This window comes from Nannobrachium achirus (assembly GCF_963921795.1).
Source record: "Nannobrachium achirus genome assembly, chromosome: 7".
Taxonomy (NCBI): Eukaryota; Metazoa; Chordata; class Actinopteri; order Myctophiformes; family Myctophidae; genus Nannobrachium; species Nannobrachium achirus.
The window spans coordinates 59,478,069-59,495,546 of record NC_137816.1 but is presented as its reverse complement, the minus strand read 5'-3'; the positions used below and the strand labels follow the sequence as shown (position 1 = coordinate 59,495,546).

The following is a 17,478-nucleotide window of genomic DNA, read 5'->3' as shown; positions in this document are numbered from 1 at the left end:
AGCCAACAAGGTTTCTTGTGTTGTTATTTGGAGGATTAAAGGAAAATATACCCAGGTTTTTTTCACTCATTTGCAGCTTGGCCCAATAAGGACCACTTAATGTGCTGTTAAATGTGAAATTTAACGTGGCATTTAAAGTACGCAAGTTGCTTATGAGATCATTCAGTGTGAAACTCAGTCAAATATCTGGCTGGAATTCTAGTCAGTACCTGGGGGTGCAACAGTTAATTGAACGAATCGATTTAATCTAAGCTAAAATAAAAAAAAATCATATGACACATCAGCTATTTTTGCTTAGCATTTGTGGAGGATAAAGTATAAAATAGAACTTAGGTGGTTAATCAGCTTAATCGATTTAGTTGATTATAAAAAAATATATACATAAAAAAAAACACTCCAAATCGATAAAATAATGGCTACGAAAAGAATCGATATTTGCAGCTTCCTTAGATAACTGGCAGTGAAATGAAGAAAATACCATATTTTAATCAATATGGAATTTAGTCTGAGTTGGAATCGATGGCTGCAATATATCTACATCCCCCTTCAGATACATTTCCCGATCATATCCTATTGATCCAACCTTGACACTAGCTGATGATATCGTCAGTGAGTGACCTCATAAGTAAGAGACCGTATACAATTCTGCCTGGCCCCCAACAAAATAATTTCAAAGCATTACAATAAGATATAGCTTTTAGATATAAATAAATAATACTTGATCACTGGCCAATAAGCCCAAAAAATGCATTATTGCATTATGATTGCCCTCTATAACTAACATTTAAAAACACCTTAAATATTACATTTATTATAGAAACAGTTCATCTTTTACTGAGGGGGGACAACACCCATCGCATGTTGATGATGTCAATTGTCCATGGCTTGATTCTAGGCTTAAAATAATTTATATACATATTGTTGTAAATCTCTATGGGAGTAATTAGTGTCCGATTATTTTGTGGTATCAGTAAACCTGCTATTTCTTATTAGGACATCGTCGTTGTCAGGTGAAAACCTTCTATGTCCAAAACCGTTCATTTTGCATTTATCATTTTAAAAATGATAAATGCAATGATGATTTAAACTAGTGAAAACAGCAGATCTACAAGCACACAACGCCTTGCACCGCGAGGCGTTGTGTGCTTGTAGATCGGCTGTTTTCACTACTTTTGTGCGACGGCTTTGTACGATGAAGCAGGGCTTTACTTTGCGAAAGAACGTACAAATTTGATACTTAGAGATACGAGGTTTCCACCCGACAACGACGACATGCTAATAATAAATAATATTCCATAGGGCTGGACCACACATCGACAAATGACAGCCTCGACTTGTGGCGTGCGTTGTCCCCCTTGAGTAAAAGATGAACTATTTCTAAAATGACAAAAATATTTAAGGTGTTTTTAACCTTACATTTTAGTTATAAAGGGTAATTATAATGTATTAAGGTATATTTGGCTTTTTAGCCAGGGATCCTTTTAAATAAGTGCAACCAAAATACCAGTGAACAAGAACAACGCCACTATTTTCCTTTAAAACTCCCCCCCTTGACCATAAATCAAAAAACATGTTTGTGCTACCCATATTGCTTTTACACTGTTTCAACAGGAACTTTCCTGAACTTTGTAAGTACAGTATTAAAATGGAAGAGACATTTCTACAGTTAACGCACATTAAAAAACATATACAGTTTGATGTCCCATTTTGTGTTTTGGAACAGTGTATGTTCACGTTCACCAGTGTGAACTTGGCCCACACTTTGCACATGAAATAGGCTCTATGCACAGCAGCCATTTTGGAAGAAATTGGGTCTCTTCCTTATGTCCTTCACTGGTGTTACCAATTATTAGTCTGATTAAGGCTCTGTTCCATTTGGTTCCATTTGTACACTCTCAGAGTTACAGACCCTAAGGGCCAGTTTGAGACTTTGAGACCCACAGATAGTTTCCCGTGAACCAACATGCACAATATCAGCACCCTGACCGTGTTTGACCAGAATGGACCTGAGCCTTAATCAGTATCATTGGTAACACCTGTCAAGGAGGTAAGGAAGGGGCCCAATGTCTTTACATGGCTGCTGTGCATACAGCCTATTTATTTTGCCCTGTTGTTGGGGGATGGAGTCACACCCACGACAGTCCACCGTCCTTCCTACTGATGTTTGACACATACCACTTATACATCCACACATACTGTACTGTGCAGGCCAACACAAATTACATTTTTCAAAAAAACGTTGAAGTTCCAAGGAAAAAAATATATAATAATGGGCTGACATACCTTTGACAAAAGTTGAGAAATAACAAACATTCTCCTCTCCGCCTCCTTAAATTAACACATCTTCATGTTTGTAAAAAAAAAGAAAGAAAAAGAAACAGCCACGGGCATTGCTGTGTTTTAAGGCAACACAAAGAAAATGTAAAAAATAAATAAGTCAACTAGTAAGTAAGAGCATAGAGAAACATGGCGCTAGCTAAGGTCTGCTTTTAGAGGAGCACACAGACATGTCATTGATGAGGAGTTCACTAGCCTACAGTACAACGGTCATAAGGAGCACTCACTCTGCTCGCACACATCCTACATCCATATGTTACACTGCTTACTAGTTTGTGTTACAGCCGGAGTTGTTGTTTTTCTTTTTTCTTCTTCTTTTTACATTAATTAAAAGAAAGACTGAAGAGTAAAACTGGTACTGTAGAACAAAATATATATATATTTATACTGTATATATTAAAACTGAATATTCCATGTGTTACTCTATTTTCATCCTAGCCTTTTTATACCGAGCCTGTGCGCCCGATAAAAGTAACAGCACGTTACAGTACGTCTTCATGTGAAACAGGCAGTGAAATGCTCATCTTCCTCTCAGCCCTCCTTTCAGATTAATATCGCTAAACTTAAATACCCCCCTTTTTTTCCTTCATCATCACCGATGGCCATAGACCAGCCTTGTTATTTCTCCCGTCCTCGTAGTCCATAAATAGTCACACATTGAAGTCGAGCCACGGTTTGATCTGAATTGTCCCAGGACAGCGCGGCGGCCGTGCCTTCATCCCGCAGTTGTTCTGTTCCAGCCGTGATTCCGTGAGTCCATCCATGCTGCAAGCAACCCCATTGCCCCCCTGTGTTGCCCAGTACATTCATACCAGAGAAATGTTGCCAAATGTTCACCAGAGCAGACCTGTGGTTGTTTTTTGTTGTTTTTTTTTTTGCATGTTGCTATGGAAAAGTTGACTCAAGTATAGAGTAGACAATGTGGTGGCCACAAACACTTAAACCCTATATACTTATGGGTGGGGTCCCCCAGGGGTCTATACTTGGCCCCCTCCCTTTTGTCCTCTTCACCAGTCTCTTTGCCGAATGCGACTGTTTATGCTTAATGTCTGCCTTATTATGGCATGCCCAGAATGGGGACACTAGGGTTCATGACATGTGTGACATAAGTGTATTATTCTCCGGAGGGAAGTTCTGTGTCAACGCAGCTGACACCATCAGTGGCTAAGCTGGCTAGTCATCATCAACTAGCATCAGCTGGCCATAGGACATTAGGGTGGCAATGTGGCTGCTAACAGTGTGATGGCTGTCCTGACAAGAGACCATTCATCAAAGAACTCATCTGGACCAGCAGATTGTAGTTCAACTCTGTCTGAAGCTCAACCGTGTTCATCTTCAATCCTTCAGATACCCGTGTCAGCTTTCTCCCTATACTCAGAACCTTTCAAAAAAGAATCCACAGCAGGTGAGCCTTTTCCCTCTATACAGCCCCCGATGGCTTGTGATAAAAGCACAATTTAATGAGCCTGTTCAGATAATGGCCATTTTCTCCTCCCTTATCCCACTCCTTCCTTTTCCACCTTTTGTTGTATCACTTTCTCGTTCTCCCTCAATCTCACTTCTATACCAGTTTACTCGCTGGTTTCAAGGATGCCATATTTACATGGCGACCAGCTCTCTCTGCCCACTCACTCTCTGGATATCACACAACGTGTGAACACAGTGACACCAAGTGGCCAAGTGGTGCTAGTAGCAATCAAAGTGCTTCACTTTCTCACTTTTCCCCCACAATTTTCAGCAATAAGAGAGAGGGGGGGGGGGGGGGGGGGGGAGAAGGGAGAGAGAGAGAGCAAGAGTGTAACAGAAGCCATACTGTCCGAATAACGTTCACACGCAAGTAAGCATTCCTGATGATTGCCTGAAAGTCAAAAGAGAAAAGGAAGAACCTAAAACTCCAACTAACCTCTTCTTAAGCAAAACAAGAAAATAAAACACATGTATTGCTCCATTTCTTATTAACAATTCTCTCTCTCTGGTTCTAGAAAATATATATATGTATATATATATATATTCATATTTATACGCCTGGATTACTTTTTGTAAATTCTTCATACAGTGGCAACAAGGAGGCGACGACACAATTAAAAACAGGAAACACAACATACGGCACACAAGAGACAAGCCATGCCCTCATTGGGTAACCAGCTGTCCTGCAGCAGAGCTCCGTCCGCCCCTCAGACACACACGCACGCACGCACACGCATACACACACACACTAACAGGACAGACAGCGAGAGGGGAATGGGGGTACTAGCACGGTTCAATGCCAACTTGCTTTTTTTTTAAATTACAATATCATTATTATTATTATAGGGAGACACAGAGAAGCTCCTGGTGTTAGCTCCCCATGCTAGTACCTACCGAGGCAGTCTGAGTGGGCATTTGTTGACGTGCTCGGGTTCAACTCCCTCCCCTGCTCCGCACATCCCCTCCCCGTCCTCCGTCTGCCTATCCGGGGTCCTATATACGTCAGTGGTTCTCAAAGTGGGTTCCAGCAGGGACTCTCTAGGTTTCCTTTAGGGTGGTCTAAATTGAGCCTTACAAGTCTGTAACTCTGACAGTGTACAAACGGAACCAAATGTCCCGTTAGGAGTTAAGGGAAGACCTTGACATTTTTTTTAATTTGAGAACCACTCTCCTACTGGGGTGACAGTTAGAGGAGAGGGCATACAATTGGCAAACCAGGAACCAGTCTCTCTCTCTCTCTCTCTCTCTCTCTCTCTCTGTCTCTCACTCTGTCTCCCTCCCTCAATCTCTCCCTGTCTCCCTCCCTCCCTCCCTCCCTCCCTCCCTCCCTCTCTTTCTCTCTTTCTCTCTCTCTCTCATTTCTCTTTCTCTACCTGTCCGTCTTGTAGTCTTGCTGTCCCTGGGTGAGGGTGTTAAGAAGACAAACATGCGTTCCAACACACGCTAGAGTTATAAAGGCCAGCTAGGAGCCTAGTCAATATTCAGTAATTAATGTTAATCATTGGCGTGGATGACCAATAATAGTGTTGTTATTAGCATTATACAGTATATCACTCTAATAACCTCTTTAAACTTATTTTTGTTTTGTTTTGTTTTCATTCATCTTCTGTTATATTATAGATTTCTACATAGTAAGTCTTGTGTCTATGACATGTGCTTGGGGCGGTTGGCTGCACCCCGCAAACACCCGCCTCTCCTACTGGCCGAACAAATGGACAAACTTCACCGCTCCCGTTTTCTGTCCCGATCACAAGATGCGCGGCGCAGAGCGGTCGTTGGACACGGTCTTGCGCAGGCGGACTCCTCTCCTGATGGTCGTCAGCATGTCTCCGGAGCCGTCCGGGGCGTCCGCCGCCCCCGCCTGGGCGTCGCCCGGCCCGGCGGGGGCGGCGGCCTCGTCGGGGAGCGAAGGGTAAGGGAACTGCCCCTCCCCCAGTGCGTGCGCGCTGGCCACCAGCTCGCCGATCTTCTCCACCAGACTGTGGCGGTTGGCCGCGATCGACATCTGGTCCTCCTCCGTCCCGCCCGCCGAGCCCCCCGCGCCCACCGCGGGGGCCCCGTGCTGCTGCTGCTGCGTGTAGACCTCCAGCCCCGCCCCCGAGCCCCACGCCGTGTTGGGCAGGCTGAGGCGCTTGGGAGACGCCTTCACGTAGTCGAGGAGCGCGCCCTGCGCGTCCTCCATCCCCGCGAAGAACACGCACTCCTCGCTGCCGACGCGCCCGGGCACCCCGCCCGCGCCCGGCGAGTGCGAGTCCCCCCCCGGCACGGTCGGGGTCTTGACGGGGACGATGGGCGGGCGGATGGGGATGGGCCCGGCGCTGGAGAGCGTGCGCCGCACGCCCGGCTTGGTGGAGGGCGTCCTGCGGATGGTGGCGGTGCCCGGCGTGCCCGCTCCTCCGCCTCCGCTGGCCCCGGGCTGGCCTGCCCCGCCCGCGTGCGCCCCCCCAGGACCCAGCACGCCGCTGGGGAGGCCGGCCGTGCTGGCCGGCCTCTTGGTCTGGATCATGCGCCGGTAGTTCTGGGCGATGTTGGAGTGGCGGGGGATGGTGGAGGACTTGTCGAACTCCGCCTGTCCGTCGGTGCCCTCCGTGTCCCCGTTCACCGAGTAGCAGTCGTAGTCGGAGCCTAGAGAGAACAGCAGAGGAGCAATGAGGGGAAGGTTGTGGAAGAGATATATTAAATACCCCCAAAAATAAAGGTAGAAAAATGTACAGTTACTGTGTGGATATCATCAGGTGGAAACATTGCAAGTCCAAAACCTTTTTACTTTAATGTCTGTAATTAGGGCTGGAAAATAAAATCAATTCATAGATTCAGGTACCTATTATCACATCATAATACACTTGTTAGCTCGAAGATCTGTTATTCTTGGCAAGCAGTACCTTCCTGTGAGTAAAAATGTTCAGCCCGACAAATGCCAGATTTGGGTCCGATGACAATCCAGATATTTAAGAGTGCTTTTTTTTACCCATATTTTTTAACAAAGTTTTCAAATAAATTTGAAAAACGTAAAGTGTCTAAATGTTCGACAGGTCAAAAGAGGTAAAATATCGGGGGGAAATCATTGACTGCATGACTGCAGATACCGATCAAAAAAAGTGGGTCTGGCTCTAGCACAAACTAGACATAAGGTGTTACCCTGTGAGGGGATGGTGTCCTCAGAGCAGGAGGGTGTAGTGCAGGGTTCCCCAATTAGTTTTCCCCCAGGGCCAAATTATGTCTAGGGTACCAAGCCGAGGGCCACAACATTGCAGGGGGCGACGGTGGCGTTCCCACTACTCCAGCGACAGTTTTCGTTGTTGTCGGGTGAAAATCTTGTATGTCCAAAACCGTTTTGAATTTATCATTTTAAAAATGATTTAAACTAGTGAAAACAGCCGATCTACAAGCACACAACGCCTCGCACTTGTGCGACGGTGTTGTATGATTTGCAAAAGAACGTACAAATTTGGAGATACGAGATTTCCACCCAACAATGACGATATACTAGTGTTGTTGCTGCTCTTATTCCACCATTATTACTGGGGTTGGTGTGGGCCAGACAATAGCCCCCCGCGGGCCGCAAATGGCCCGCGGGCCGCCTATTGGGGAACCCTGGTGTATTGGATAAAAGTGTTACCCTGTGAGGGGATGGTGTCCTCAGAACAGGAGGGTGTAGTGGATAAAAGTGTTACCCTGTGAGGGGATGGTGTCCTCAGAACAGGAGGGTGTAGTGGATAAAAGTGTTACCCTGTGAGGGGATGGTGTCCTCAGAACAGGAGGGTGTAGTGGATAAAAGTGTTACCCTGTGAGGGGATGGTGTCCTCAGAACAGGAGGGTGTAGTGAATAAAAGTGTTACCCTGTGAGGGGATGGTGAGGGTGTAGGGGATCAAAGTGTTACCCTGTGAGGGGATGGTGAGGGTGTAGGGGATCAAAGTGTTACCCTGTGAGGGGATGGTGTCCTCGGAACAGGAGGGAGTGGTGGTCTGGGTGCTGTAGCCACTGGAGTACTGCAGGGAGTCTCTGCTGCTCTTCTGCTGCTCCATGCTCAGGCCCCTGGTCAGCACCATGGCCAGGTCACTGGCTGCCGGAGACACCTCCTCTCCATGCTGCAACATGCACAACACATAATAATACACTGCTGTGTTGATTTTGTCGACTAAGGCCACGTTAGTTGACGACGGTCTCTAGACCAGGGGTTCCCAAACTTTTTTGTCTCAGGGCAACCCATTCATATTTTTTTTAATCGGAGGCACCCCTACATTATAATTTTCACTCCCAGCACCTTATATTTATAGCATATCGTCGTTGTCGGGTGTCCAAAACCGTTCATTTTGTATTTATCATCTATAAAATGTACTAAACTAGTGAAAACAGCAGATCTACAAGCACACAACGCCTCGCATAGCGAGGCATTTTGTGCTTGTAGATCGGCTGTTTTCACTAGTTTTCTGTGACAGTCTTGTATGATGAAGCAGGGCTTTGTTTTAACAAAAGACGTACACATTTGAATACGAGGTTTCTGCCCGACAGTGACGATATTTTTGTGATTATGTTGCGAGGAAAACGTTGAGATAATAGCCATTTTGGTTAGAACTGACTGAAAATAACTTAGTACTTCAAGGTTAAAATGATACTAAATATTTTTTCAAGTGTCCAAATAAATTCCAAATATTATCAAATTATCTCGCGGCACCCCTGGACTGGCGTCGTGGCACCCCAGGGTGCCCCGTCACCCACTTTGAAAACCCCTGCTCTAGAGAAGTCCTGTTGCGTTCTCACTTTTTATTCTGTTTAGACGGACACTCAACAGACTGAAAACACTGTACTGTGCATGCCATGTCACTGGATGGTGGTGGAGCATACTGCCACTCTGCCAGATAGAGCAGACAGACACTAGCTTCCACCCCTACTTCCTTTACATTCATTCACCAGTGCAGCTTGGCTCGGCTCACGTCCCACGTTGTCGTTTCCTCGGTTTTTGCCCGTTTACATGGAAACGCGAGGTGGAGCGTCTTCAAAGATTTCCACTCTGGAAGGTGGTTTCACTTTGTTGCGTTTTCAACCCCCGAAAACACAGTTGACGTCTAAACGGACGGCATATCTGACATTTTATTTTGACGTTTTCTCTAGAAAACAGCGTCGCGTGAATGGCGCCTAAAATCATGACGAGATGAGGAAAACTGAATAAAAACTAAATAAAAACTAAAAGCTATGATGACTAAAACTATAAATATATTGACAATTTCTTCAACAAATAGATAGAGATCCAGTAGAACTAAGACGACGTTTTATGCTTGGTTGCACGCAGGTGTCACGTTCTGAAAATAGCTGATCTACAAGTTGTAGATCATCTATTTTTCGGCATGCAGCTAAGTATAAATCAGCCATTACGACACCATCGCGGCCTGCTAAGATATATTTTAGTCAACAAAAATCGTTATGATATTTAGTCCACAAAAACTAGACTAAAACTAAACCATTTTAGATGACCAAAACATGACTAAAACTAAATTAAATTGTATTCAAAAATCAAAATTCGCTGTCAAAACTGCCACTGGACGAAGCTTAATCTTTCACTCATCATCATCATCATCATCATCATCCTCCCCTCGCTCACCTTGGCGGCTATGGTCGCCGGGGTCATGCGGGGCCTCTGTCCGTCGTCGGGGTGGGGTGCTCCGGCGTAGCCCTGGGAGCCTGGCGGCGCCTCGCTCTCCCTCAGCCGGTCCAGAGGCTCCTTCCTCCTCTGGACCACGGCGGCGGCGGCCACGGCCACCACGGGCTGCTCATACTGACCTGCCTTGGACCAGTCCTGAAGGAGTGCAGCAGGGGTTAACAACAACCAGGAAGAGACAGTGACGGGAGAGACTTGTCCGCTATCCAGCAGTTTGAAGCCCTTCATCTGAGTGCAGAGCGAGGGGGCATTTTGGATGGGTTCTTTATTGAGTGCTTGAGTGTGTGGGAGTGCTTTAGCGCAGTGTCTCCCATTAACTTTGACGTTGTACAAACGGAAACAAATGCAACTGTTAGCGTCCATTTGGTTCCATTTGTACACTGTCAAAGTTACAGACTTGTAAGGGTCAATTTAGACCCCCTTAAAGGACAACTTTGTTTTTTTACAACAAGGGTTCATATTTTAGATTGTAATTAGAGAAAAGAAAAAGTGAGGGTTAAAATGTTTTCATTTGCTTTGTTCTATTGTTTTATCGCGTTTACTGTGCTAAAATGTGGGGCATGCGTACGCATGGGGGTATGCGTACAAGTGGCAAAATGTGTCTTTTTAGACACAATAAGCCAGCAGTTTCTTTATTTCTATTTACAGTAACACTTCTAGCCCCCATAAGTCACATCCAACCATGAAAGGTTGCGTTGTATCTTAGGAATGGGCTTATTCTGATTTAGCCACTTGTACACATGCCCCCAACCACTGAAATATGAATCCCTAAAACAATAGAAAGAAGTAAATTAACCCATTTAGTGCTCCAGACATGAACGGGTTAAATGTCCAGCGTGCCGCCCGCAGGCTCCTATACGCTCCATTGTCTTATTTTGAAGGCCAGAAGTCCATTGCGTAAACACTTCCGGTTTGACGTCATGACGTCATTCACCGGAAGCGATCCTCATCAACCCTAACCCATGTTATGGGATTACTATTTTGTGCACGTGGATCCGTGATGATGATGAATCGGCGAGGCCGATCGTGCCAGGACCTTCCGCCAGACTACAGGGTAGGAGAACCGGCGTTACTCCATATACAGTACTTTTCGCGAGTATACTCGGGATCGGCACTCTAAATACTCAAGTATTTTTCACGAGTATTCTCGGGATCGGCTACAAATGAGTTAAATAATTGAAACACTCATCTTTTATATTCTTTAATTACAATCTAAAATATGAACCCTTTTTGTAAAAAAATAAAATTGTCCTTTAAGGGAACCTAGAGAGTCCCTGAAATCCACTTTGAGAACCACTGCTTGAGTGTGTGCGGGGAGGACACTGGGTTTTCCATTGGAGGATTGTGCCCTTGGATTTGTTCCTAACTGAAACGGATTGGTCAGCTCTCTGTGGCCCGTTCTGTTTGAAATCTCCTGTCAGGAGATCTCAAAGCAGTGAGTGAGACGGGAAGGTCGACACAATGCGTACACAGTGACTTGGGCACACGTTAGGGAAAGCAAAGCGATGGAGTGAGTGAGTTAAGCAGATGATAAAAATGGAAATGAAAAGAAAAGAAAAAACGATCGGTCGTTAATAAGCGTTAAATAAAAGCAAATCATATCGTCGTTGTCGGGGGAAAACCTTGTATGTCCAAAACTGTTCGTTTTGCATTTATCATTTTTAAAAATGATTTAAACTAGTGAAAACAGCCGATCTACAAGCACACAACGCCTCGCCGTGCTTGTAGATCTGCTGTTTTCACTACTTTTGTGCGACGGCCTTGTGTGATGAAGCAGTGCTTTACTTTGCGAAAAAGATTACAAATTTGAAACTTGGTGATACAAGGTTTCTGCCCGACAGTGACGATATGTTTTTAAAAAAAAACGAAACGAGAGAAGCAGTGCACAGAAAAATGAGAGCGAATGGGAGAACAAACCTTCCACATGGGAACCTTTGATGTGGGAGAGTAGGAGGAGCTGAGTCCGGGGGAGGAGCTATAGGGTGGGGACGCAGGCACAGGAAGAATGACAGAGAGAGGCCTGGTGGAGCCAGGGTGAGAGTGAGCAGGGCGGAAGGTAGCAAAGGACGGGCCAAACTGCGGAACGAGAGACACAGTCAGGTCATCAGAGACGGAGGAAAGAAGCTTCGTTGCTTAGAGAGAGAGGTTGGTGGCACGGGGTCTTCACACACACACGTATAGGGCTGTCACGATTATGACATTTTACATGACGATTAATTGTCACTCAAATAATTGCGATTAACGATTTAATTGTGTTTCTGTCGTTTACAATTACATTGCTGATTGGCTTTTAGGCTTTGAAGTTGCCCATGACAGATATGACACATAACCTAAATATAGGCCTACAATGAAATGACTGACATATTTGACAACTTTGTACTTTAAAAAAGAACATTGATTGTGGAAATAGCCGACCTACAAGCTCACAAAGATCTGCTATTTCCACCATTTTGGAAAATGTTTGAAAATATATGAACATTTGTAAACATGGAAACGTCGATTATGACGATTGTGACACAACTTAATAATTGCGATTATGTCAAATTATTGCGATTAGATGATTATGTAATAATTGTGACAGGCCATACCAACAAAGTGCACACTGTGTCACACACACACACGCACGCACGCACGCACGCACGCACGCACGATTGCACGCGCACTCTCTGTCTCTCTCTACCCCAAATTGAGAAACAAAAGAAAGATTAAAGCAGAGAGAATGAAGAGGAAGATCAACAATACATTTCCCAGAAGAAGCCTTAGTTTCGCTGCAGCATGTTCTAAACAACAAGTAGTCACTACCAGCCAGGCATGAAAATGACTTCCCACTAAACAGACGGGCAAACTAGCTCCAGAAACAATAGCAGTATGGAAGTGCTATTACAACATTCAGTCTATGTTGTTGTTAAAAGAAGATGATGGAAAATGACAAAGCATTTTGCAGACAATTTCCTAACGACTGTCCACACAGGTAACTACAGACAGATGCTACTAAGTTTCCTAACGACTGTCTACACAGGTAACTACAGACAGATGCTACTAAGTTTCCTAATGACTGTCTACACAGGTAACTACAGACAGATGCTACTAAGTTTCCTAACGACTGTCTACACAGGTAACTACAGACAGATGCTACTAAGTTTCCTAACGACTGTCTACACAGGTAACTACAGACAGATGCTACTAAGTTTCCTAACGACTGTCTACACAGGTAACTACAGACAGATGCTACTAAGTTTCCTAACGACTGTCTACACAGGTAACTACAGACAGATCCTAACGACTGTCCACACAGGTAACTACAGACAGATCCTAACGACTGTCTACACAGGTAACTACAGACAGATCCTAACGACTGTCTACACAGGTAACTACAGACAGATCCTAACGACTGTCTACACAGGTAACTACAGACAGATGCTACTAAGTTTCCAGAAGGTGGCAAACCCGTTTTCCGTTCCGCTTCAGTTTCCCGTGCTGTAGCTTTGTTTGATTGGCTCGACTGCAGCCAATCAATCAGCCAATTGAACTGGAAAGACGTATGACACCTTCATGGTGTTATTCCAGTTCAAACCTGCTGCAGAGCCAATCAAACTAAGCTATGGGAAAACTAACTGGGTAGCTGGAACCACTTTTACCATTATTTTATGTTTTAACTATTAACTATTTTACTGCTTCGGACTTTCCCGTTCGCCCCAATTCTGAACGCGGCACGTTGCCAATACGGCTCGTTCTTTTTTACCTTGTCTGATGACTGTAAGCTGATGAGGGGTCGCGCCGCCGTGTATAGTAAAAACATCTCCCGTAATGCTGCTCTCAAAAATCCACTGCACGTCAACAATAATGGAGTCCCAAATCACTTCCTGGCTGTTTTCTGTGGACCTGAGCTAGATTATGCATTGCTATGCTCTGGACCACGGCAAGCGAAGCGGCCCAATTCAAACCCATTCTTTGCATAAGGCTGCCCTCTGCTGCCAGCTTGGCCAAAGTACACACAGAATAAATGAAAATAAAAAATAATTGGTTGAAAATATTGAATAGATCTTTTTCTATAACATCGCAAAGGAAAGCTGCTTTTTGCTGGCACTAGCCCCAATAAATAAATTATAACATCTGGCAGTAGGACAGTTAAAAAAATAGTAGATCTACAAGCTCACAAAACAAAAACAGAGCTTGTAGATCTGCTTTTTATTTTATTTTTTATATGTCTTTTTAAAAGCAAACATTTGTAACTCAAATATTTGCTTCTGGGGGGTCCCTGGAACAACATATTTTGAGATGGTGGTCCGCAGCAAAATACATGCAATTTGAAAAAGTTTGAGAACCACTGATTTAGAAGAAGGATTTAGAAGACATTCATAGAATCGGGTCAAAACATTCAAAGACTTGCACAAACGATTTTTCAAAAATAGCAGATCTACATGCAAGCTTGCAGTGCGGCACTCAAAATGACAGGAACAAGAAACAGGTATGCCACCTCCTGGAAACCTGGGACAAGAATCATGCAAAGGAGCCTAGTCCTAGTTAAATAACATGGCAGTGTTTAAGTATCTAGTGTAGCTAGATTTAAGCCTTACAGTGTGTGTTCCTGATCTGGGTTTGAGATCTGCTGTTATGAAGCATTGAGGCAACTTTTCAACAGCTTCCCCAACCAACCTGCTAACATTTAGTCATTCAAATGAATTGTTTGCCATGGTCTGCTTTTTCCAATCTGTGGGTCTCATTGATTTAAAATGACTTTCTTTGCTGGATAAACAGTAAGCCATGCCATAACGGTATACAGTAGGAGTTACAGTAGAGCCCTTACAGTGGTGGGGGAACTGCATTCGCTGACTGACTGACATGTCTCGGAGGCCTCTGAAGACGCTGAACTGGTGGACTTCTACGGAGAAGAAAGGGGAAAAGAAGAGAGAGGGAGATGGTGCAAAAGATGAGAAGAGACACAGACAGATAGAAAGATTGCATTGTATTATACATCATAATAATGTATGTCTGTGTGCTCTGCTGTGATGTATGAAGTTGGAAGAGTGTCTGTATTTATTGTTATTTTAACCATACCTGTGTAGGGTTAGGGTTAGGGTTATATTTGCACATGCATTTTGCATGCACTAAACCTGACAGTTTATGAGAATGAGGCGTTAATTGAATTTATGTTTCGTCACATTTTCAGATCACATGTACGTTTATAAACGTGGGATACAAGAAGAAGGGTGACTTATAATAGATGAACTTTCATTTTTTTTATGAACTTTACTATTCTATGTGCAGGTCTATAATAGTGTAATGTACTGTAGGCTATGTGTCTTGTTCAAAAGCAGGTGGTATTATGAGTTGCTGGCTGGGTATACACTGGAATGTTTATGTTTTTAATTTAATTGATTTGTCTGCTAATCCCATATGGCAGTGGTTCTCAACCTGTGGGTCGGAATCCCCCAGGGGTCCCCAAATTATTTTGGGGGGTCCCAAGATTATTAACTTAATGTGCAAAATAGTTTTCTCACTCAACAGCAAACAAACCAACATAAAGTTTAAGTGTATAGAGGCTATATGCACAATTCTAAAGTGGCAATTTAAGAACTTTTTAATACCTATATAATGACAAATTAAACATGGGCAACATTGTCAAATATTAGATGCAGAAATAGTGAAAATAGCAGATCTTCATGCTCACAATGCCTCGCAACACGAGGTGTTGTAAGCATGAAGATCTGCTATTTTCAAAATATAACCATGCTATACAAAATGTAATGCCTCAACTCTTAGTGCATGTCAGGGTGGGGGGTCCCCAGTTAAAATATGATTATTTTGGGGGTCACAGCCTGAAAAGGTTGAGAACCACTGCCATATGGGATGGGTCAAGCAATTGTCCGGACACAGAAACAAAATACTCATTCATTCATTCACAGTGTTGGGGGTAACAGCGTTAATAGTAACATCGTTACTGTAACAGAGTACTTTTTGCGTAACTGGGTAACCTAACAAGTTAGTTCTGCAATTTAGTAGTTAGTTACTAGTTGCGGTTTCCAAAAATAATGGTGTTACTTAGTTACATTAAAGACCTATATTTCCCTGTTCTTTCTGTTGCCACTTAAGGAAAAATGAAGCCCAGCAAATAATCTAACAAGTTACTTTTCTCAGAAGGTAACGCTGTAACATAACGGATTACTTTTTAACTAGTTCACAGCCAAATCGCCTTCCATCGCCATTTTGAGGAGGGTGAGGCAGCCAGATCGCCAAACGTCGCCTTGGGGATCATTTTCTGATCATTTTGGTATTTTTTTGACATTTTTTGAGCTATAAATGACCTTTCTAGCTTAATTTTAGTCTAAAGTTACATATTCGAAGGAAGTGACATCATCGATGACGTAACCCGGAAGTCGTTCGGCCATAACATAGAATGGGCCTTTTTACAGCATTGAATGTTGACGTTTTTCTTATCAAACTTTACCATTTTTAGACCGATTTTCATTCGGAAAAAAATGGCTGGACTGACAGATTGGTCACTCAAGAGCAAAAACGAGTGTAAATGGCGTGCGCACGACGTTCGGATCGTGTTTTATAGCTCCCGTTCGGCGGACCGGGAGACATAATGGCCGCCAATGGGCGCCGCCATTATGGGTCTACTGCTGTCCACTCGCTAGTCCAGACTCTAGGAGATTATCGTTGGGCACACTCTAGTGGATAGTACTAGTACTACATTCTACAACAATATGATCCCTGTTGGGTTAGATTAAAGCTAACTTGGAAATTAATAAAATTCCTGGCAGTATAGGCGCACAAGCCTATTGTAAATGGCTGGGAGAGAGTTGGCAACAAAGCTGTAACGTAAGTTACTTTTAAAAGTACCGTTACCCAACGCTGTTCATTCATTCATTCCTTCACACACAGGACAAGCGCGGGTACCTGGCTGGTGATGTCGGAGGGCATGGGCGAGGGTGGCTTGGAGTAGACGTTGGCGTCCTGCGAGATGAAGCCCGAGTCGTGCGAGGAGACGCTGCTGAGGCGGTGGGCTGCCACGCCGCCCGGGGGGAGGGCCCCCGGCGGCGCCCCCTGCTGGTGGTGCTGGGGCGGCGGCAGGCTGCTGCGGTAGCGATAGGAGGAGGCGGAGGACGATGAGGAGGCGGTGGGCGAGTGGGGCAGCGAGGCCCCGCCCCCACCGCTACCGCCACTACTGCCCCCTCCCCCGCCAGAGGAGCGGGACGCGCTGCTGTGGGCGCTGTTTACGCTGCTGCAAGGGGGGGAGGGGAGGGAGGGGGGCACGGTGATGGCGACGCGAGCGGAACGAGGGAGAGGGATGGGTGGATGGATGGATTGATTGATAGACGGAGGAAAAGAGGAGGAATGAAGGAGGGGAGGGGGGATCGGGCAGGGAGGGAGGGAGGCAACTTGTGCAGTTGGAACACAGAGCGGGTTTTAAGGATGTGGGAAGGTGGAGGTGGAAGTGAGCAGCGTATAGAGTATAGGGCCCCGGATGAAGCATGGTTTATACGAGATGAGATCAAGCGTTTGTGAGTGGAGGAGGGTGATGACGGGTTCGGAGGTGGAGGGCGTAGCGGGGTATGGCGAGCGTTTCACAGATGTCCGTGTCGATGATGGTTTTAGTAGGATAAAGGCCGTCGTTGCGAATGAATGAAGCATCGGAGTCAGACATCAGTCACGTTGATTAAGAGGTCAAAGCAGAACAACAGACGAAAAGAATAATCCCAGCACAAAATCCCCAGTCAAAAACAAAACAGCAAAACAGAAAGAGGGCGAATGAATGCACACAAAACAACACAATCCACAGAGGAGAGAAGGAGGTACGTCACACAAATACAACATGGTGGCACACAGGTCAATGAAGGGCGTGTAGGGAGCAAAATGGCCGCCGGCGTCAATGTTTGAAGTCGGGGTGAGTGGAGTAGAAAGGTGGGTTGAGAGGGAAGAGGGAAAGAAGAGGGCGGGGGGAGACAGGTGGAGAGAATGTGAGGGTCAAAGGGCATAAAACCATACATACAGGACGCAGGCAAAGGGCTGT

At 44.9% G+C, this 17,478-nt stretch overlaps 1 protein-coding gene across 1 annotated transcript in view; it reads right to left on the bottom strand.

The window, feature by feature from the left end:
- Positions 1–5,475: 5,475 nt before the first annotated feature.
- mtss1lb (MTSS I-BAR domain containing 2b) overlaps positions 5,476–17,478 on the bottom strand; it is a gene marked incomplete at its 5' end in the record, with an annotated part of 109,557 nt that continues 97,554 nt past the window's right edge. Inside the window, 6 exons of the mRNA XM_080730816.1 lie at positions 5,476–6,429; positions 7,686–7,893; positions 9,405–9,599; positions 11,379–11,537; positions 14,269–14,343; positions 16,365–16,689. Of these exons, the coding sequence (XP_080586942.1) occupies positions 5,552–6,429; positions 7,686–7,893; positions 9,405–9,599; positions 11,379–11,537; positions 14,269–14,343; positions 16,365–16,689 (1,840 nt within the window). The 3' untranslated portion in view covers positions 5,476–5,551. The remainder of the gene's footprint in view (positions 6,430–7,685; positions 7,894–9,404; positions 9,600–11,378; positions 11,538–14,268; positions 14,344–16,364; positions 16,690–17,478) is intronic.